The following is a 22446-nucleotide window of genomic DNA, read 5'->3' as shown; positions in this document are numbered from 1 at the left end:
TTTACAATTGAGATGTGATGTGCTTGTAGAATCTCGACAGGTTCCAAGTGGGAGATTGTTGGGTTTGTGGAACCGTTGAGCTTTGCTCCGGTGATGGTAGTGAGGAACTAACGGTTGTGAAACATAGATAGATTTGGATTAAGCCGGTTTTCACTCTTGGACTGGCCGGCACAAGATTGCCCCCACCTTTTGTGTAGTTTTTTCTCTCCGTGATCGAAGTCACTGATCGACCAACTTTAAGAAGTTTGGACGGCCCAATAAGAGAACCAACTGAGATTCATGCACATTTCTTCCTTCCTGTTTCGAAGTCGGCTTGATGTGACCAACCTTGAGAAGTTTGGATGGCCTGTGAACCGAGCCGAAATTGTTGGAGAAGTTTGACGAAATATTATGAAATTTTGACAGTTTGTCGAAATTTCAATAACCAAATCCACTTTCTCATGAAATTTTCTCCCCACCTATATAAAGAAAACTTATGGTTAGGGTTGAGACAACTTTTGAGATATTCATTTCTTGGGTATTGTGGGAGCTCTATTGAGCTAGGGTTTGAGTGAGGCCTTTTGTTCTTGATTCTTGATATCTCTTGTAAACTCTCCAATCTTTGCTATAAAGGAAACTCGGCTCTTGTGTGGATGTAGGTAACATTTACTGAACCACCTAAATCTTTGTGTCTCTTTGCATATTTACTTCCTTATTTATTGTTTGCTTGTTATGAGTGATGATAAATTAGTGGCTTTGCTTGTTTGAGTTTGTTGTGATAACTACCAAAGTCTTGGGTGGGTGATTTCCTTGGTGTGATCTCAAAGTTGAAATCATTTGGGATAGAAAGTAGCTAGATTGAGGTGTGACTTTCTAGTGAAATCTCCCAACAGAAGGAAGAAGCAGAGTTGCTCATCTTCTTGTGGTTAGAGAGATAGTGGCTGAAGGCCAGGAGATAACAAGAGGAAGAAGAAAGAAGCAGAGTTGCTCAGCTTCTTGTGGCTAGAGAGATAGTTGTAATAAAGATATAGAGATGAGAAAAAACACTCGAAAACAGGAAGGACAATGATTTTCCCTCGCCCTCCAATTACAACAATGACCGTAACACTTAACCCCCTCCCCCCTCCCCCCTCCCCCCAAACCACCACACGCACACACACACTCTTAGGGCTGGAAATGGGTTGGATCGGTCCAGATATAGGCAAATCCAAAACCGATCCACTTTTCAACAATACAGACCCAGAATCGGACCCGACCGAATGGATATTTGAGTTAGAGAACCAGAACCGAAGTGAAAACTTTTTTTTGATTCCGGATCCAATCCGTTCCGAACCAATAAGCTCAATTTCAACCCGGTGAACCGAGTTTTTAATAATTGGATCCTAATTTTCGTTATATAAATATTAAATAATTTTTTTTTACTAAACACAAAAACAAGATATACAAATAAAAAAGGCATAATGAATGATTTGAAATCCAAATTTGTAATAGAAACTATCTTTTTATTATGTAAAAAAATATCGTAATATTACATATGTATTTTGCATATCTTATTTTGGAACTTTAAATATTGCAATGTTGTATAAGGTAATAGAAATATATGGTGAAGGAAAATTAGAAAGAATAAGACTAAAAATTTTAATTGGATTAGGCCCATAACGGTTCGGTACATACTTAATCCAGAACCAATCTAATAAGAGTCCGGTTCTGATTTTCAAAACCAGAACCGGTCCAATATGCTAACTACCTGTCCTAAACCCGCTTTTATTGGTTCGGACCGGATCGGGTATCGACCCATTGCCAGCCCTACACACTCTTGCACAAAAAGAAAAAGAAAACTGTGGTTACGCAAATTGGCTTGGTTTGTCCTGATTACGTATAAATCTTATAGGTCATGTTTCTCCTGACCATCTGATCAGTCTGGAAAGCTTCAATGTGTTGAATGACACGTTGGTCTTAGCTTATAAAACAGGAAGAAATTAAGTACACCCGCGTGCATTCACATGCAACAATTTTATATATTTGTAGTAAATTCGATTTTAAAATATGAAGTATGAATTACAAGAAGGAAGCCACTGAAAATGGTGATTCATTCATAGGGTACAGATCAATGTCACTTTGACAAAAAGAATTCATACCTGTTCGCCCTATCCAATATGATAGCAGCTGCGAACATGTCTTCCAAATACTTAGTGACTACACTGGCTGAATCTTTCCAGTGCATAAGTGCACTGGTGAAACTGTCAGATGCAAGATAAGCTCTCGCCTACTGCAACAATGAGAGTTGTAGCAAATTAGCAATAAACCAATTACTTTTGTTACGCACATCTTACTTTTACTCAAGTCCTAGGCTTCAATATCTTATATATAATGGGAAAACTAGTGGCCGTTTATTAGTTCCCGTATCCTTGGTTTTAACCCAATCTTTTAAATCAAAAGGGTACCCAAAAGTTTCACCCAAAAAAATCTAGACAATTTTAACTTGAAGGGTATGTTTGTCATTCAACGACAAGCGAAAAAAAAAAAAAAAAAACGGAAAAATACGGTGACTTCTCCTTTCAAAATAATAGAGCCAAAACACACCGTTTCAAACCATTTTCCATCTTTGCCTTCTCCATCTATTCTCCATCTCTGTTTCCTTCTATTACAAACTACATGTTTTTTTTTCTTCTCCTTTGTATGATTTTTTATATTCTCTTGGAACTCCGATATTTTGTCTAACTCTTTCTTTTTGTAGGAATTGCATTGACGCCTTAATGACAATGGATGATGTTAGTTTTCTCTCATTTCGTTTTTTTTTCATTCCGTTTTGGATTTCATGGATAGTATTCAAAAACAAACACATGGCGGGTATTGCTCTTTCATTGACACGTAAATATAAATGGAGTGTTTTATTGGTTATTTCTTTTTTTTTGAGAAGTGAAAGATCGATTATCCTGTTACCAAATCCAGTGATTATGTGCAATGGTTGTTATGGAATGTGCTTGGGCGAATTAGAAGGATATTTGACTAGTGGCCGTTTATTAGTTCCCGTATCCTTGGTTTTAACCCAATCTTTTAAATCAAAAGGGTACCCAAAAGTTTCACCCAAAAAAATCTAGACAATTTTAACTTGAAGGGTATGTTTGTCATTCAACGACAAGCGAAAACAAAAAAAAAAAAACGGAAAAATACGGTGACTTCTCCTTTCAAAATAATAGAGCCAAAACACACCGTTTCAAACCATTTTCCATCTTTGCCTTCTCCATCTATTCTCCATCTCTGTTTCCTTCTATTACAAACTACATGTTTTTTTTCTTCTCCTTTGTATGATTTTTATATTCTCTTCGCGGAACTCCGATATTTTGTCTAACTCTTTCTTTTTGTAGGAATTGCATTGACGCAATGACAATGGATGATGTTAGTTTTCTCTCATTTCGTTTTTTCATTCCGTTTTCGTTCATGGATAGTATTCAAAAACAAACACATGGCGGGTATTGCTCTTTCATTGACACGTAAATATAAATGGAGTGTTTTATTGGTTGACTGCTGTTTTATTGAGAAGTGAAAGATCGATTATCCTGTTACCAAATCCAGTGATTATGTGCAATGGTTGTTATGGAATGTGCTTGGGCGAATTAGAAGGATATTTGCATTATATTTCCTCAAGTAGAAATGAATTTAGGGTGTTGTCCTTTAAATGATTTGCCTCAATAATAGACCATCTCCTTTCGTTATCTTTGTACTATTGATATGTAGAGTGATGTAAGTAGCTTTTATGCATTTACTCAAACAATAACTTCTGTGATTAGTCATTTTTGACCTTTACCTTTACCACAATTCTACATGACTCTTCTTACTTATTTTAATCACATATACTTTTGCTTTGTCTATAGGCCTGAAGCTCAAATGTGTCAAAGTAGATCATGCGATGGAGATATTTTATATTAATTTGTTGTTATTATTAGTTGTGTTCTTAAAAATAAAACTTATTGTGCTATCTTCTGTAACTTTATTACATTTAGACATGAAGTCCATCTCTATCATACGTATTAGAACAAACTATAATAATATGCATAACTTTATTGCATTTATTGTATTGTTTGTCCCTCTATATTATTTCCATCTTACGGTACTTTCGTATATATAATCACTTTGGTATTACAGAATATTATAGAAGCACAAGGGAGACCTACTGTCAAGGTTTATAGGTTTTCGAAATAAAGGTCTAAGGTACTTGAGGGACATGTGTTCTAATTTCTTACATGCTAGAAGGGAAACAAATGCTTCCACAATGTTTATGCAGACTTTCGCACTTGCAAGGAAAGGTTGTAAAAAAGATTAAGGAGGCATTCCAACTGAAGAAGACTGCAACCGTTACCGAGTTCTTAAACAGGTGAATTGCAATCGTGTTCTTGACAAGATACAATACCTTAATGCTACTCTATCTGAGCCTATTAGATTCCACCATCAAGTTCCTGTGGCCAATTTAAAATTATATATATACATTTATCTAACCTTGCATGCACAGATACACTTTTATTATTGTCAAGCTATTTGTGTTTACATGTTCTGGTTATTTAAAAACAAGCCCTAATCTGATTTTTCTGCAGAATGCCAAATATTGATTTGGAGATGATACCTTGCCAGATCTGTTTCCTCAAGGGTAACATCATACTATGAGACATACTAAAAAGCCAACTCTTAAAAATTTGGTTCCTTTTTTAAGCTGAGCAACTATTCCTTAATGTAGGTAGTTCTGTACTGCAAGCCTCACTTTGCCGAGCTCTTTAAGGAGTCTGTGAATTTCAACTGGAACTTCAAGTTATGTGTACCTTCTTAATCACGTCAATCGAATTTCCGTTGAATTCTTTACAAACTGTCCTTCTGTTTATTCACTCATTGCATTTTGAATTTCCGCGGTTGATATATTTGCGTGGGTTTTGAGACGAGGGTCACCTACCAAAATTTCTTTGGAATGTTTTAAGGACATAAGAGAAATGTGCTACATGTCGTAAAACGGCTTATCAATGACAGGTCTCAACTTCCGTGCTGCACCAGATTCATCCGGAAGGCCATAAATGACAAGTAGCGGGAAGGCCATCAATGATAGGTCTCAACTTCCGACCTGCACCAAATTCATCCGGAAGAATATCTGTCAGGAAAATTGATAATCATCAAAATTTTGTAGGTAGTTTCATGCTCTAACCTCGAGGAATGGATGTGACATCTCCCCACTCAACTGACTAGAGGGGTGGTCTGGGAGATAGAGGTAATGTAACTTATTCTGCTAATTCAACCTTCTATATGTTTGTCGCAGAGGCAACACCAAAGACGGTGTTCCTATGGTAAATTTAAAATTAGATATATACATTTATCTAACCTTGCATGCATAGATACACCTTTATTATTCTCAAGATATTTGTGTTTATATGTTATGGTTATTTAAAAATTGGCCCTGATATGATTTTCCTGCAGAATGCCAAATATTGATTTGGAGATCATACCTTCCCAGATGGGTTTTCTCAAGGGTAACTCAAAATAACTCATCCTATGAAGTTCAAAATAAAACTGAACATGCAAAATATATGATGAATGTTGATAAAGTTCTATGGTGGGAAAACTTTGTAGGTTCGCTATGCCCCGCATATGCCCCACTTATTGTGCAAGTTCTCACATGCGCTTTTCATGTAGGCATGAAATCTGGTATTGTTGGTAGAACAGGTAGTGGCAAAACAACACTCAAACAAACTGCATTATGCTTAGTTGAACCACTGCTGCTAGACATATCCTGTTAATTAAGGAGGTAAGATATCATCCATTGTTAGTTATTACATCATACTATGAGATATGCGAAGAAGCCAACTCTTAAAAATTTGGTTCCTTTTTTTCAGCTGAGCCACTATTCCTTGAGGTAGGGATTTATGTACTGCAAGCCTCACTTTGCCCATCTCTTTAAGGATTCTGCGAATTTCAACTGGAACTTCCAGTTATGTGTACCTTCTTGATCACGTCAATCGAATTTCCTTTGAATTTTTTACCAGCTGTCCTTCGGTTTATTCACTCATTGCATTTAGAATTTTGGCTTTGATATGTTGTGTGGGTTTTGGACAAGGTCACCTACCAAGGTTGCTGGATTGTTTTCTCACTTTTAGTGGTTATACAAGGTTGCTCAGATTTGACATGGATGATGGAGCTATAACAATTTCCTTACCATGTGGAAGAAAATTCGGTTATTGGGAAGGGCCATTTTGGGTGATGCCCAATTGCGAACCACAGGTAATTTGTCTATCAGTTTATCTCTCAATATCTTTCCTTACTTTCTAATATAAGTTACTTTTATATTTTCTTTTACACACTATTATATATGTCGTCTGTGGTGTTGTTCTTTGTCATGTACGCTTTTCCTTTGATTTATAGTTTGAAATTTAGGTATGTGATCCCCATAATTACAAACTTGGAATTCACAGCTTGACACAAAATTAAAGACTATTTATTTACCTTTTCTCCTTTGATTTGTAGACTGAATTAATGCTTGAGTAGGAGATGGCCACAATCATAAACTTGAAAATTTGAAATCCATGGGATAGTCCCCATTTTCTAGCAAAGAAAGTACAATCAATATATGCGTTGTCTTTGGGATTGCGGGATTGCGGAAAGCTCCACCATTTTTTAAAGCAATACCAAGTGGGACATTAACTCTTATTGCATACTGATCTAATATAAGCCTATAAGGGGTCTACCTAAAATGTTCAGCACCAATGTATAATAGTCTATTCTTCATTAAACTACACGCCATGTTTTCTGAGTTGGATTATATGGCCTGATTAATGTAAAAGATATTGTTCTAATCCCGGACAACATATTTTGTAGGTCAAGAAAGAAGTCCCGAAGGTGGGGAACTACAAAACTGAAATTATAAAAGAGAGTTGGAATAACCTTCCAGCCGAGCTTTTAGAGTTGGTCATATCATCTCTATTTCTTGGTGATTGCATTCGTTTTCGTCTTACTTGCAAATCCTTGATATTCATCATGCCACAAATGCGACCAAACCCACCTCTTACACAGTGTGAATCTAGGTGTCAACACATACCATGGCTGATGTCCTTGCAAAAGAACAACAGCGCTAAATGCATATTCTATTATCATATATACGAGAAATGTGCTACGTGTCGTAAAATGGCTTATCCACTAGAGAAGGTAAGTGCTATAGTTGTTATTCATCTGAATGAATTATGTGCTTCCTTTTACTTGGCTTCTGGTCTGTGGACTATCTTTGACAACATTATGGACCTTATTTCAAGCTTTGCTTTTACTATTTCCTCCTTGAACAATAGAATGTCTAAGGAACTCGATTGTTTTATTATGTTGCTTTTCCTTGGTCTAAGGAAGTCCTTTGCCCTGTTGTGTTTGAGAAAGGGAATTGTCAGTGGTTAATTAAGTTTCTATATTTTTCAGGATGAGGAGACTCCAATGTGGTTAATTAAGTTTCTATATGCAATTGCAGCAGTATATGATTCGAGCAAGGACGGTTAATCTGGACCAAAATCCTACAATCGCTCTTTTCGTTTAAAATTCAAAGGTAGGTTCTTCTACCAACTTTTGTCTTCTCTGTAGTGGAAGTTTTAAAAGATTTTAAGTTCTCATGAATCTATTCTAAACTTTCTGAGCATTGGCAGAGGGCTTTCTCTTAAAAATGGACAACTCTTCGTGTGGAACCAGCTGAAATAAGGGCCAAAGATACTGCCTCCGCAGATGAAGTCCTGTACCTCCGCAGAGGTAGAATTGTTGGCTACAAAATAGCAGTGGACTTTGGAAGTATACCATCTCTGAAGAAGATGCAAAGGAGTTCATAGATGCTTGCAGAGATGGAACTGATAGTGCACCCTGGATGTGGAGACAATTCTTCCCTGGACTCACATGATGGAGGTACCACAATTGCATTGGTTTGGCCCTGCTGCTAATCGCTTGTTGGGGGCTTATAAAATGCTTTTGAAGGTATTTCATTGGTGAACATTCTTTCATTTTACGTAAAAAACACAATTTATCTCATTTTTATCAAATATGAAGTGTTAACCGTGCTACCAAGAAACAGTCGACCAGAGCCCTGTTTCTTTCTGGATATGCTATTGTACTAAGAAAAGCCTGCTGACATTAGTTTGCCTCCTACAAATGCTAAATGCCTCAGATTTGTTATGCTTAAAAAAGAACAACATCTTCACATGATTGGCAATGTTCAAGGTTTCAGACCGTTTCCCAGTAATCAAATTCTGAACTGTTCACATCATTCATCAGATAATTTAGGGGTGTTGCCCTTGAAAAGAGATCATTTTTCTGTATTAGAAGCTAATGCTAGGATTCATATAGTTAGAGCTAGATAAATTCTGAATACATTTAATATTTCGTGTTCAATTTCAGTCCCTTTGGACCTTGAGGAATATCCGAGATTCGCATGCAGCTGTGTCAGCAGGATCATCTGAATAATCTAAGGATAAGCCCTCATCCATCACCAAAATTATTACAGAGTGGCGAGTCTGTATTGACTTATTTGAACCGTGATCTCAGCATACTATCAACATCTGTTGCTCATGAGCGAGCCATTATCGAGTTAAATTTATGGGGCGCCAGAGCACCAATTTGATTCTCCTCTGCTCTTCTCTTCACAATGTTATGTTATTGATATTCATTCTCATCAGGGTCGCTCAAGGATCCCTTCTTGCGTTTCCTCTGAAATGTTAACTTGATAAGCCTGTCACTTGCAGGTTGGATATTTGCTTCACTGGAGGTATTACGTGTTTCTACACCGCCGATTAGAACCTTTTGGTAGATCAACCTGTTTTGTGATCAACCTTACAAATTTGAACCCTAAATCGCTGTCTTCACCATCCTCGTCTTGATAATTACGGACCGATCTACTATTGGTTTATCTTCTTCAGCGGGAAGTATTTTGAACATTTACTTCATTAGTAGTTTTAGTTTTATTTCCACTACATTCACGAAGAGAATCGATATCAGCTTTATCCAACGATGACACAGGATGAAAATGGGAGTCTGAGTTCTTCTTGACTTCCTCTTAAGTTGCCCTAGGTACACTTTCTCTATACTCGGCCATGCTATTGCCTGAACATGTATAAACGTTCCAAATATCAGATAAATCACAGCTTTGCATGCCATTGTTAGCACAAGGACAACAACAGCCTTCCTGTTTTGAGTGCTTATTCTTGAGGATAACATACGAGAGGGCTTGACACCTTCGTGTTCGTCTTCCATCACATCTGCTTTCTTCTCCGTTATCCTCACATCGAATTCTCTGGGAGGAGCTACAACACAAGTTACTTCAGCTATTATGTCCTCTTTAGTGGTTGGTCCTGTCTTCAGGTTTGATTCTTGATCCTCTGTCTGCATGAGAAGAGGCGATTTCCCATCAGGAAGGTCCCTTTCAAATGCACGACTTCTCTGAGTATATCTGTTTCTATAGAGCTCGGGCTCTTTGCTTTCCAAGATTATGGAAGCTAAATCTGCGTTACCAGAAAAACATTTCTCCAAAGAAATTTTCTCCGTGGTCGATGGGGTGTGGTTACACTTTTCGAGGTAAAAAAAGATTATTGCCAATTTTTTTCTGGTTCGAAGATGCATTGTTATGTCTCCACCCTGCATCCAGATAAGGCAATAAAACGACCTCAGAAGTCTTCAGTTTGTTTGCCTGTGAAGAGTTTTCATGTGAAGCAGCAAAACTTTTTGAAGTTCGCTCATCCAAAGGCTTCAATCGAGTTTTTTCCAATTTTTCCAGTTCATCTTGCACTGCGTTCAACTGTGCTCTAAGATCTGTCACAACATCCTTTGCTTCATTAAGCCGTGCTTCAAGCTCTTCAATTTTCAATTTTTGTTTCAAAGATGAAATTTCCATATCAGCAATCTGTATAGACAGTATATAATCAGTTGACAATAAACAAAAAATGGTAAAAGAAATCAAAGGTGTGGAAGAGGGCTAATAGACTTTTATTTGCATCCTGAACAGACAACTCAAGAGGTCAGTCTCATGGAAGGTCTTAAGTGTTCTACGACTCATATAGTTAGACTCAGTCAACTTGGAGTTAAGGCATGCATGCTAATGACTACATGCATAAGAACAACTCAACTCTTATGAAAAAGAAGGTTTTCATTTACTTTTTAATGTTAAAATGTTATTTTGTTGCCTCCGAATAGCTAGAACATTGTAGTGCTCATTACTGATTGTTTCCTTCACACAAATGTATCCATTCACATAATATATCTATTCACACAAATTTACATGCATTCATTCTTTTGATTTTCTCCACCCCAATTTTCTTTCCTAGCCCCACATGCCCGTTTACTAGTAATACTAATTAAAAAACGAGCAAACACCCGTGGGTCAATGAGAACGAATTTGTGGACATATAGGAAATAATGTCCATTGGTCCACATACAAAAATACACCATGTCACTGATGATCGGACCAGCTCACTTATTCATGTTATCTTTTCTTTGTTTCCATCAAAAGAAATAGCTAAATAAAAATAAAATAAATGTAAGTAAAAACCAAAAACAAAAAGGAGACCAAATACAAATGGAACTCTTCGTCTTCCCCATATGTGCAAGTGCAACCTTGTTTCACCAAAGAAGTCATTGATGAAGTAGGAAAGAGCCAAAGATGGAAAAATGAATTCCTTGTTTAAAATTGAAAGTTTTAGTACAATTAGAGAAATGGGGTTTACTGATTTACTAAGCATATGCTCTAATCTTCACCAAATCTTATTTAATGCTTCGATATTGTTATGGGGCTACTTAATTTGCCTTTTGTTATTCACAGCTCAATATCTCCATTAATGGACCACCCAAGCCGACTTTTCTTACTCAATTATAATACTCTCTTTCTTAATCAAATTTTCAAAAAATGGTGTTAGTGGTACACACGAAACCATTGATCCTACAAATTAAAGAGGAAAATCATTCACCTGAGTCGTATCCCTCTCATCGATGATACAATAACTAAGCTTCCTGAACCCAGGATTGCCATTCAGATGAGAAAGCAATGTATCTAGCCTCATATCCTGATACGATTGGTTCTTTCGCTTGCTTTTCATTTTCGTCTTCCCCATATGTGCAAGTGCAACCTCGTTTCACCAAAGAAGTCATTGATGAAGTAGGAAAGAGCCAAAGATGGAAAAATGAGAAATGGGGTTTACTGATTTACTAAGCATATGCTCTAATCTTCACCAAATCTTATTTAATGCTTCGATCTTGTTATGGGGCTACTTAATTTGCCTTTTGTTATTCACAGCTCAATATCTCCATTAATGGACCACCCAAGCCGACTTTTCTTACTCAATTATAATACTCTCTTTCTTAATCAAATTTTCAAAAAATGGTGTTAGTGGTACACACGAAACCATTGATTCTACAAATTAAAGAGGAAAATCATTCACCTGAGTCATATCCCTCTCATCGATGATACAATAACTAAGCTTCCTGAACCCAGGATTGCCATTCAGATGAGAAAGCAATGTATCTAGCCTCATATCCTGATACGATTGGTTCTTTCGCTTGCTTTTCATTGATCCGAAGGCAATACCAACAACATTCTCACTGTCAATCTGCCAAATACAAACATATGGATAAAAAAAATTCACTCTAAGCAAAAAATTCAAAAAAAAAAAAAAAAAAAACCTTTAATCATAAACCTGTTAGTCTAAAGTATCAGAAGGGATTGGTTGTTTGCAAAGTTACGCCCTAGTTGGTCTTTTTTTCTTTTTCACAACAATGATAAAGCTCTTAAGGATTGCATCTGGTTGTGTTGGGATCCCAAGGCTGTTAATATCATAGTTTTTATGAGCTCTTTCTAAGTTATTCACTGCCAAGTAACGATTCTTCAGGATTGAGAGGAGGGAACTTTGGACTTAACTTACTAACATATATAGCATTTAGCATGACTCCTGGATAATATAACGAAATTTAAACTAGATTTTGCTGGTTGAAAACATTCAAATTCATATTTAATTTACCAAATCAAGTAGAAAAGCACAAGCTTTCTCCATGTCGCACATCCTTAGTGTATGTCTCGCACAGGCTACCCAGCTGTCGTCATTCAACACAATCCCTGAGAAGACTCGTCCTGCATCTACACCCATTAGTCTACCCTTCTTCAATCTGGCCAAACTTACAAGTTTTTGTATATGAAGCTCATGTTGAGTTAATAAAATTGACATAGAAAACGACTTTGTGGACATATAGGAAAATCATGTGATGCATGAGCATAAACAAATACACCATATCACTACTGATTGGACCAACCACTTAATAACTAGTCATTTTTCGATAGAGATTTTGTTTTAGGTGGTGTGAGAGGAAGAGAAAAAATTGAAGTGGGCAAAGAAAAAATGTGACAGATACTAGTTTTAGTGTCTTGAATTTATTTTGTTTTTATTTCCCGATAACTTCAATTTGTTTAATTTTTAAGGGTTTTTTTCTCTGAATTTATTTGATTTTTGATGTGTTATTTAAAATATTTTTTTATGAAGGGAAAAAGAACATCGAGGATGTGGAGGTGCGTATATCTCTTAAATTGATTTAATCTGTGTTGTTGCTATTAAAATTAGTTTTAATTTTAATTATCTACAGTGCAAGTCTTTAATATTTGTTACCAAAATAAAATACATATTGTAATACTAAAACAATTTTCTCATATATGTTTACATCGTACTTTCGGTATTGACGAAATTCTTAAAGCTTTAAAAAATGCGGTAATCATTTTGTATATTTTCATATATCTAGCAAATGATAGTCTGCTAAAGTTCAATTATGAATTACCTACGTAATTATATATGTAGGTTTTACTTGAAAGCTTATGAGAAACATAACTTCCATTTAAAATAGGGAGATGTCACTCGCAAATCTTTTAATTATCACCAAATTTCTTATAGGAAAAGTATGGTAGATGAAAACAATAAATTTCCCTTCCTATTTTTATTATTTAATGACTTTCTTGTATCCAATTTATTCGCTAATAAAATCCAAGTTTTGTTGCAAGATCTTTTAGCCCCATCTTATGTTTTTTTTTCTTCGATAACTCGCCCAATCTTATGTGTGAAACTCGCATGATGTAATTTTCATGTAATATATATAATATAGATTGTAGTAGCAGGTGACGGATTTGGATTTTTAAAAAAAAAAATTGGTACGTAGCATTGATCGCATACAAGTGAACAATGTATGACATAATTTGTATATATGCTTTTCTAATCTTTTTTCTTTAAAGAAAATGGGGCTTCAACAGTAATTTTATCCTGTCATTAATTGTTTTATTTTGTTTTTTTTGAAGGGGTACAATGGTAGTTTCACATTCCCAAAAAAATAATAAAAAAAATCAGGGATTGTTAACGTGGTGTAGTATATATATATACAAATATGTGACCTACGCATCAGTTTCTCTAACATTTTTAAAAAACAATATAAAAATATCAGGAGGGGTTGATTATAATTTAAGTGACGTGAATGAGGTTTTCTAAATTATTTTAAATAATATGAAAGCTAATTCTAATTTTAGTGAGGTAAGGGAATTTTTTATAAATTACTTAAAATTGAGAGAGCTTATTAGAATAATTGAGGGAGGTGTTTCTAAATTGTAAAACATAAGAGATTCTATTCGGTGAAGTGTGGTTTAATAAGTTGAGTTTGTTAAACACATAATAACCTTGACGGTTCTGAATGGGAAAAATTTCAGTTCTGATGTTGGGTCATCTTTCATTTGTTTTGAATCAATTTGCTTTCGAGGTTGGAGCTTTCTCATGCTGCTCTTGAGGTAATATTCTTTTCTTGGTTTTATTGCATATCGTGTGGGCATTACAATCTTTACTGAAATACGAATGGTTTTTTAAGTTGTTTTTAGCATTCTTGCAGTCCTATATAGAGGCCTGTTGTTGGATGTGTTTTGGTGGTGCACCTTCAAAAGTAGGTTAGAAGCTCATATAGAGGCTGCTTTAGAGATGGCCTAAGGCAACTTTAAGTACGTTGTAATCTAATCCTTCAGCAAAATGAGCTATCAACTCGAGATACCTTCCTTGGTTGCAACTTGCAAGTGTTATTGAATTGCTCACTCGTTGTCGTTGATGATGCAAGTAAATTCTTAAACTAGAGTAGAGGTTTACTTTAGAAAAGGTGTAAGCCTAAAACAAAAAATATAAAAGTTGCTAACTGTTCTGTTGTTGACAACTAGGTTTCACATCTTTCTAATCTGGCTAGGAAGGAAAGTCTAAATCTTTTGCTGGGTTTCATGAGTTGTTGATTTCTTATGCAATCCGTTGGTTTTATTGCATAAAAGCCTTTTTGATGTAACTGGTTGGCGGAAGTTTCAACAATGGTTAAGCATCAAATGAGTTTAATGCAAGAAACACCTAAAACTACCATGAACGCCTAGATGCCTTTATATATTGCTAAATCTAATTGGAGTTCAAAGAGGAAACCATCCTAAATTCTATTCCTAATTGAATTAGGAAACCAAAAAAAATAGAAACTACTTGTTAGTCATTACTAATAATTAATACATGCTCATGCATAATTACTTGTTTTTGCATTATTATTATTATTATTTTCAATAATGACTATCTTTATTAGTCTAAACATAAACGAGTACAATCAGATCTTGAAATGGCACATAGTTCTTCAATCCATTAGACCATGCCCACTTGGCTAGTTCATTGGCAAATCTATTACATTATCTAGGAGTATTCTAAAAACACAACTTGAAATATTAAAACAAATTTATTTTATGAAAAATATTAGGTAAAATAAGAGATCATCTCCAGACTCCAGTCAGAGTTGAAATTTCCATTCTGCAATGATCTTATCACTTCCACACCATCTCCTTCCACAATAATGTCGTAGCAGCCATTTCCCAAAGCCTTTATTACTGCTAGCTCAGCACCTAAAAGTTCCGCTTCACCAGCTGAATTCACTTTATCCTTTCTTGTATATCCTGCTAGACATCTTCTTTTATCATCTCTAGCAAAGGATATCCTTTCTTGTATATCCTGCTAGACATCTTTCTAAAGTATTGAATTCGCAAAGGAATCTCTAGTATGATTGACATCTAAGGTGATTACTGCCGAGCATGTTTGGGACGGGGAAAGCATGTCTGAAGGACTAGATGATTTCAGATAGGGGTTTTCTATAAGGTTGGGAGGGTAAATGGAATTAGATTGTGGGAGGATATCTGATGAGGGGATTCTGCTTCTCCACATTTTCCGATCCGTTTGTACCTCATGTAGGAAGAAAAGGATCCAATTTATAACTTCCATAGAGAGGTATATGGCGATATATGTGGGGTTTGATTTGAAGTGAATTCCGGAATAAGATCAATTCCAAGGCCTCACTCTTGGGTAGACTTGTCTCTTATAACACCCCCCTCCCGACCTAGCTTCATTTGGAAGAAAGATTCCTCAAAAGTGTTACATTTGAAGGGAACACAGCCAAGAGCAGTTTCTGTTGGAGAAAATGTTCATTCTGACTTCAGTCTTTGTATAATTCAGCGAATGAATTAAATAATAAGTCTTACTTCATACTTCAATGTGATTTTCCTGGAGGAGCTCTATTGATTAAGAGTTAGAGATCCATGGATTTTTGGAGCGTTCATAAAAATCCAAAAACATTTGACAGTTCAAACTTCAAACCTAGGCGATCTTTGTGACAGCTTGAGCATGGAGTCAATGTCTTCTCAAGAGATCAGTTAGAGAGTCTGGAAGTGGAATTCTAGTGGTTGACTCTGTTTGATCTCCTATTCCTTGAGATGGAAATTTCTTTATTTGGACAATGATGTGTGGAAGGATCGTACTTGGGAGCCTTTGAGACCAGCCAAGATGTAAATGATAAAAGATGCATCAGTTATCAAACATAATGTACTTTACATAATCGCATGTTCCCCATGATATGAATGATCAAGGGGAAAACTTTGACTTCTATTCAACTACTTACCTTCTACCAAAGGCGCAGTTTGATAATGCAGTTTGTTAAATGCAAGTTATAGGGGTTTAGTACATTTATCTCTACCATATTAATTCTTATAAACTCAATTTAATTGAAGTACATTTTTTTTCTGGTTCGGCCAATCTGTTGTGTGGGTTACACTGGTCCCATCAAGGAAGAGGACTTGCGGTGGTCGTCCAAAACCATCTTCTGTTGAGATTGGCCATGGAAGTATTGTCATCATCTCATGAAGCACCTGAGCTTAGTATGTAGCTCAGCAGAAGGATCAGAAGCTAGCTCCTTGAAAAAGCTAATAAATCAAACATTGTAAATGAGGTCTACTCAGGTTCCACATCCCTTCCTTTACATACTGATAGGTGATAAAAAAACATGCTAAATTGCCAAGTGCTACCCTAGGTGAAATCAAGAAGCCTGTGGGACGAGTTGACAAGAACAAACAAATGACTTATTTTCTTTTCTACCAATTTTAGTTAATGTCAACAGGAAGTTTCTGATAAACAGTCATGCCAATAGATCCTTGGTCCTCGTATACGGCTGCCCTCTCCCCACCACACACACACACACATGTAGAAGCTAAAGAAAAATTAAAATACAACCTGTTGTTTTGTGGTTTACAATTTGATGTTGTCATTTTCGTAAACCAAGTATATAGAGTCTGACATCCAACGAATTTGTGCTGAACGCTTGATCAAGCAATAAAATGTTATCTAGTCCAATAAAAATTAAAATAATTGATATGTTGACATATTTCAACTTAAGCATTCCGTTTGCTCTTAAATGGGTTGTAGAGACCTATCTGAGGAATTTCTTGTGTTAGGATTAAGTAAACAATTTTTGGTGCTACATTGGTTTTGGAAAGGTAGGGAAGTCTGGTTTCAGTGGTTGATAGAGTTCATCTGAAATTGCAGGAACAAATCATATGAAATGTTGCAAGATCTTCAAAGACGCAATTCACTGCTGGCAATAGTGGGTTTAAAGGTAAGATGCATTCACAGTGGTTTCAGTATGAGATAGCAGTGTAGCCTAGCTGTCGTGTTTTTGTATTCTATAATTCCTTAGAATGTGCAGCTCAGATGAAGTCAGTCCATGTTTGGTTTAGGATGTTGTTAGGTTTGAGGAGTTTGTGAATCGTTTCACACATGAAGAACAACGAAAATTGTGAAGTATCTACCTTCTGTTGATATTGTGAGACTTCCTGATAGGTTGGTAGCCCTACAAAGGTGAGTTTTGTTATAGAAATTATAAATGAGTCAAACATATATGACCATTAAATACATTTAGTTTATGACTTCATGTCTGTGATGCATCTTAAGGCTCCTTTAATTAGAGTCCCAATTAGTTTATATGTTATTAGGGATTTTTAGAATAATGTTTATGAATTATTTTGATGTTTTTAGGATATTTAATTTTTAGGGTTAGTTTTAATTAGGAAGAACTGCCTAAAAGACCATTAAACTTCAGCCATTTTATCAATATAGGGACATTTCCACAGAAATTGAGTAATGGAATTTCCCTAATTACCCAAACTTCCAAAGCCAAAGACATTTAATTCCTTCGTTCTTCAAAGTTTCTCAAATTTTGTCCCTAGTTTTCCTAAAATGCCAAATCTATTACTTCTGCTACAGTTCTACCTTCATATTCTTCAATTTTGGTAGGGGCTTAGATCAATTTCAATTGATGCAATTGGAGTGACAGTTTCATGACATTTTCAGAAATTGATCTAGACCTTATTTGTAATTGCAGAACTTGAAGGTAGAAAAAGAAGAAGTAAATTGGGCGTTTGAGGGAAACTAGGGATGGAAATTTGAGAATTTTTGAAGAGTAGGTGAATTGGGATTCTTTGATTTGGGAAATCCATGCAATTAGAGTATTTTCATTACTTATATTTGAAAGGAATGCTACCGGTTCCCCCACACTGATCAACATTAATAGTTTTGTCCCCAAACTGATAGCTAAAAGAAGTATGTCCCTAAATTTAAAAACTGGGTAAAATGTAATTGTCTTCTAAGCACTTTTACCTTTTTAATTACAATTAGGTAAGTTTAGTTTCAAATTTAAATTAGAAGTTTAGTTTCTAAATTCTTTAGTTGTTTGAGTCTATAACTCTATATCGAGTTGTGGCCTGGCCTTCGGTCATATTTGGTTGATTGATTAATAGAATTATTTTGTGCGAGAGAAAGGTTTCTCTTTTGCGTGTGTTGATTATTAATTACAGGATGATTAGAAGCAAGAACTTGCTATCCCCCTCTTCAGTTTGTGGGTTTCAGGTGTGGTTGTCCTGCTCTCGCGCACTGCAAGTGTAGTGGCTTACAAGCACCAGTTTGTGATTGTCTGGCGTCTCATTCTTATCCTCTATTGCACACAAGTGGATGGTCTACTTGGTGGAGTAGCTTCAGTGTTTATTGTTTGCCACATACTAAGTATATATGACTTTAAGTGTTTCTGTTTCCTAACTTTCGTGTAAATACTTCCTGTCTTTTTTACTTCATTTTGTTTCATCCTTTGTAGCCTCAAGAACTTGTTTGATAACCTTCTATTAATGGAGTCTATCTTCTTTCCACCAAATACTTGCAGAAGGCATCTTTACTATCTCTTCCTGAGAAGTGCATGCTGACTAGTTAAAAACTTAGAAGAAATCCAACTGGGTCGCACACTATAGCCTTCTACAGGTCTAAACTGACCTCTCTATGACTTGGGTCTCTTTTCATTTCAAAACTTCTTTTTTGGCTGGAATTTGAAAGTTGAAAGTTGAAAATCCACTAGGTTGTCTCTTTCCCTCTTTTATTGGGTGTAGGATGTGAAGTGTAAGCAACATACAGTAGGGAAGGGAATTGCGATAGTATCAAATGTCTTTGGTACGAGGCCATATTTGAAGAGACATAGGGATAGCCAAAAGCGGCAAGGTTGGCCGTACTTCAGTTCTCTTCTATAATAATTTGTATAATGTAGCATGGACTCGTTTCCACTGCGCATGTTTTCCAATAGTCATATTTTTGTTTGCATTTGTTTATTAGATAGAAAGCAGAAGGCCTATTACACCAGTACTTGAAAATGTTAGTCGCGTTTACCTGTTGATTAATATTAGTTTCAGTTATTCGTAAAATATTTACTGATTGAACATATAGGTAGGTGGTTTCTGAGTTCTGACTTCTAAATGGACTCAAACAGTCTACCACTATGAGACACAGACCAGACTGATTCATCAGTCGAGATATTTTAACTGATCGACTATTTTGTGATGCACATTTCATAAAACCAGACAGCTCAAATTCTAGAGATTACGTTTGAATGGCTGAAAGGATCATAACTCCCTCTGCCAGATTGTCTGAGAATCCCGGTGTCACTTTTGTAGTAATTGACCATTCTCTTCTAAAATAAATAATCAGAGGCATGTATATTCAGCATGTACTATTAGAAGACTCGTGCTATCCGTAGGCGTCTTACCAAGCATCAGGCAGTTCATTTATTTTTAGTATATTGTTTGGTAATTATTGTGTTTGGAAATTAATAATGTATTTGTTGTGATGCTGTTTTTAGGCCAGTGTAAATTGTATAGGATTTTGTTTTGTGGAATGATGATGGGACTGTAGGTTGTAATGCGTAACTGAAAATTGAAAATTGTCGCTAGGTTGTAATGGGTCGATCTGTAGTGTGTTTGATTGACATTTGCAAAACTGTAAAAGTTGATTATAGTAGGTATGATGACCATACGAGTGCGGGAAGTATTAATGTATTGGAAATGTTGAGCTTTAGAGTCTAGTATATAAATGATTTAAAGTTTGGTTTATGTGGACAAATTAGTTCATTATGTGATAGTGTTTTTTTTGTAAGTGCTTTTGATTGCAGAGTCTGTTTCATGTATGTGATTATATTGACAAGCCAGTTGATTATGTGAAATTATATTCACATGTAGTGGGAACTATATATTAATATCTGTGGAGTTGTAAGAGTTGAATTTGAAGAGGTATAATTAAAAGATGAGCACTGGAATTTGCTATGAGCATTTTCAAAGACTTGGTTTTGCTTGGGGTATAAAAGTTATTCCAGACCCCTGTTCAATGTTTTACTCACGGATAGTCCTTTACAGTCTGAACTTTCCCACTATACATCTCTATTTTTAGAAGTTTCACTTTTTAGAAACATGGCATGGTAATGAAAGACCCCAAATCTCAATTGATTGAGTAATTTCAAATTTGATTTTTCTCCATGTGGGCAGTTTACATGAAAGGAATGGCTTAATGTCGTCTTCTTTACTTTCAGTGTGTTATGTCTGATTTTGCCCCTGAGCACTCTTTTTTTTCCCTCTTGAATTGCTGAAGTCTTTAATCGGTTTGTGAGTGTTACTTATGATGGGCGTTGGACCGCTGTATGTTGTGGATTTGTAGATATTTCTTCTGTTCTTTATTTTTGAATAATAAATGTTAATTGTCGTAGAAGAACGGCATATCATCCAGAAAATGTGGTCGTTTCTGCTTATTGTGATTTTCATATTCTATGATTGATTAACATGTTGATTGATTGATTGATTGATTGATTGATGTATATAAGTTACTCATCCTTGATACGTGTTTACCCCCAACCTAACTGACACTTATCGTTAAGGGTTGCAACTGGAATTGGTTGGAATGTCATGAATGAGTTTCTCTTTCACACTTTATGCATGTCTTACGATTGCATCTTTCTTTTGCCTAATGCCTTTGTTAGAATAGCTGGCACTTGCTCTTTACATTTAGCATTAAGCATTGTATTCTTGTTAAATGGCGGACTCTTTTACTGCAGGCATCACTGGCGACAGAGAGGGAGAAGAAGAAAGAGATGTACTTTCCAATGAGGAAATATGCAATTAAAGTGTAAAGGAGGGAGCTGGATGTCAGAGCAATGCGGTTGTTGTTAGTTTAATCTTTGTAGTGTTTTTAGTTACTTCTGAGCTTGACAATGGGAATTTTGGATGGATCTCTTTTTTGAGATTCTTATCATCAGAAGTTGTCTTATTTGTTTTACAGATATCTGAATTTCATTGTTTTCCCCCTAAAATCTCAGATATTAAGTTTTCTATGTTAATTGGAGATTTCAACAGCACTAGGTTGGTTTGTTACTCTTCTTTATTTAGCAGATAATTATTTTTTTTATCACTGATCATGGTTTGTGTGGGGGGCAGATTTCTGATGTGTGCCAAGTAAGAAGAGCCTTGTGGTTTGTTCACTTAGTTGTATTGTGGTGTCCATGTGGTTTGTTTATTAATTATAGTGCAGTAGTTTTCAGAGAGATTTGGGCGGGTGTGGTTCTAACTTCGGGCATGCTAACCGGTCTGGGTATGGTCAATTGTGGTTGCATTTATTTGATAATCCTGAAGGTAAGATATTGTGGGAAGTTGTTTAGTTGTCTTAGAACTTAGTTGGGTGTGTTTAACTGGGTCTGAGGAAAGCTGTGGATGCAACCAAGGCTCTTTATTGCCCATGTAATCTCCTCAACCGTGACTTGTTTCATCAATATCTGAAACCATAGGCTTTCACATACAAAAGCTCCAAATCTAAATCTGGTTCAGATGAAGTGAGAAGATTTGATAAGTGGCTAATCAAATGGACACTAATTTCATCAAGTTTCTGTTTAAGTGGCTAATTTGGTATCTAAGTGACCAAAATGCGTGTGGTTCCATCAAATTAATTCCCCTCGACATTCAGATAAACTCTTGCACAGAGTATAAGAAGGCGACCCTCTAAAGTTTACATCCATAGCTTGTTTGATTACCTGTTTACACAAGGTATCAGATGCCCACATCACCTCAAACCGAAAGGGCCTTCTCAATCTGTCTTGGATTCTCCAGTTAAACATGCATAATTTTGTGATCAGATTCCAATGTCGTTTTGTGAAGAACAATTTGCATTTGGGAAGGTTTGGCGCCAAGAATCATTGCACATAGCTCCATCAATTCTTTTGGAAACTACAGTGCTGAATTTTTGTTTATTACTCCAAGTAAAAATTGGGCCTATGAACCCCATATCAATCAATTCGCAGTTGTTAATTAGGTCCTTCAAATGTTTCAGCTGCCAATTCATTACTGGTCTTCCTCCTCGTTTTTCTTTAGCGCAATTCACTCGCACAAAGCCAAGCAGTGTTCACATTCGGTTTGAAATTTGGACGAACTTCCCATTGAGCTCGAAGAAATGGAAACTCGGGATTCCCATATGTACCAGAAAAGTACCACAAAAAAGTGTTCTTCCAAGTTACTGATGATCAATACTCGAAAATCTAAGCCGAGGCCACAAGTGAAGACTAGCTCTCTGACCCACATTAGTTAATTCAGATGGGTATCTAAGCTCATAGGGCCATTGTGAGGTTTAGTCGGTATCATGATATTGGACACGGATAGTTTTTTATTTCCTCTTACAATTTTGTTCATCTAAAAGTCTCAACCATGTTGGGTGTATAAGATCAACAATCTGGAGCTGTACTAGAGAAATTTTACCTGGTGGATTGACTTGATAAAAA

The 22446-nt window shown here is 35.9% G+C and overlaps 1 protein-coding gene and 1 long non-coding RNA gene across 4 annotated transcripts; one reads left to right on the top strand and one right to left on the bottom strand.

The window, feature by feature from the left end:
* Positions 1 to 8746: 8746 nt before the first annotated feature.
* LOC147493632 (uncharacterized) lies at positions 8747 to 12329 on the bottom strand. Its single transcript, XM_086569070.1, has 4 exons — positions 11982 to 12329; positions 11406 to 11573; positions 10935 to 11093; positions 8747 to 9874 (listed from the first exon to the last, which is right to left on the bottom strand). The coding sequence occupies exons 1-4, from the start codon at positions 12204 to 12206 to the stop codon at positions 9536 to 9538; spliced, it is 891 nt and encodes a 296-aa protein (XP_086425196.1). The 5' UTR covers positions 12207 to 12329; the 3' UTR covers positions 8747 to 9535.
* Positions 12330 to 13254: 925 nt separating this feature from the next.
* On the top strand, positions 13255 to 21052 carry LOC147493631 (uncharacterized). 3 transcript variants are annotated; one of them, XR_015199654.1, is made up of 4 exons: positions 13255 to 13777; positions 16866 to 16935; positions 17017 to 17177; positions 20737 to 21052. It is a non-coding gene; the product is annotated as an uncharacterized LOC147493631 (long non-coding RNA). The 3 variants fall into 3 exon arrangements; XR_015199655.1 differs by having other exon boundaries at positions 13260 to 13777; positions 17057 to 17177; XR_015199653.1 differs by lacking the exon at positions 17017 to 17177 and having other exon boundaries at positions 13296 to 13777.
* Positions 21053 to 22446: the final 1394 nt, after the last annotated feature.

This window comes from Coptis chinensis, chromosome 6 (genome assembly GCF_015680905.1).
Source record: "Coptis chinensis isolate HL-2020 chromosome 6, ASM1568090v1, whole genome shotgun sequence".
NCBI lineage: Eukaryota > Viridiplantae > Streptophyta > Magnoliopsida > Ranunculales > Ranunculaceae > Coptis > Coptis chinensis.
This window is presented reverse-complemented; position numbering and strand designations above follow the sequence as displayed.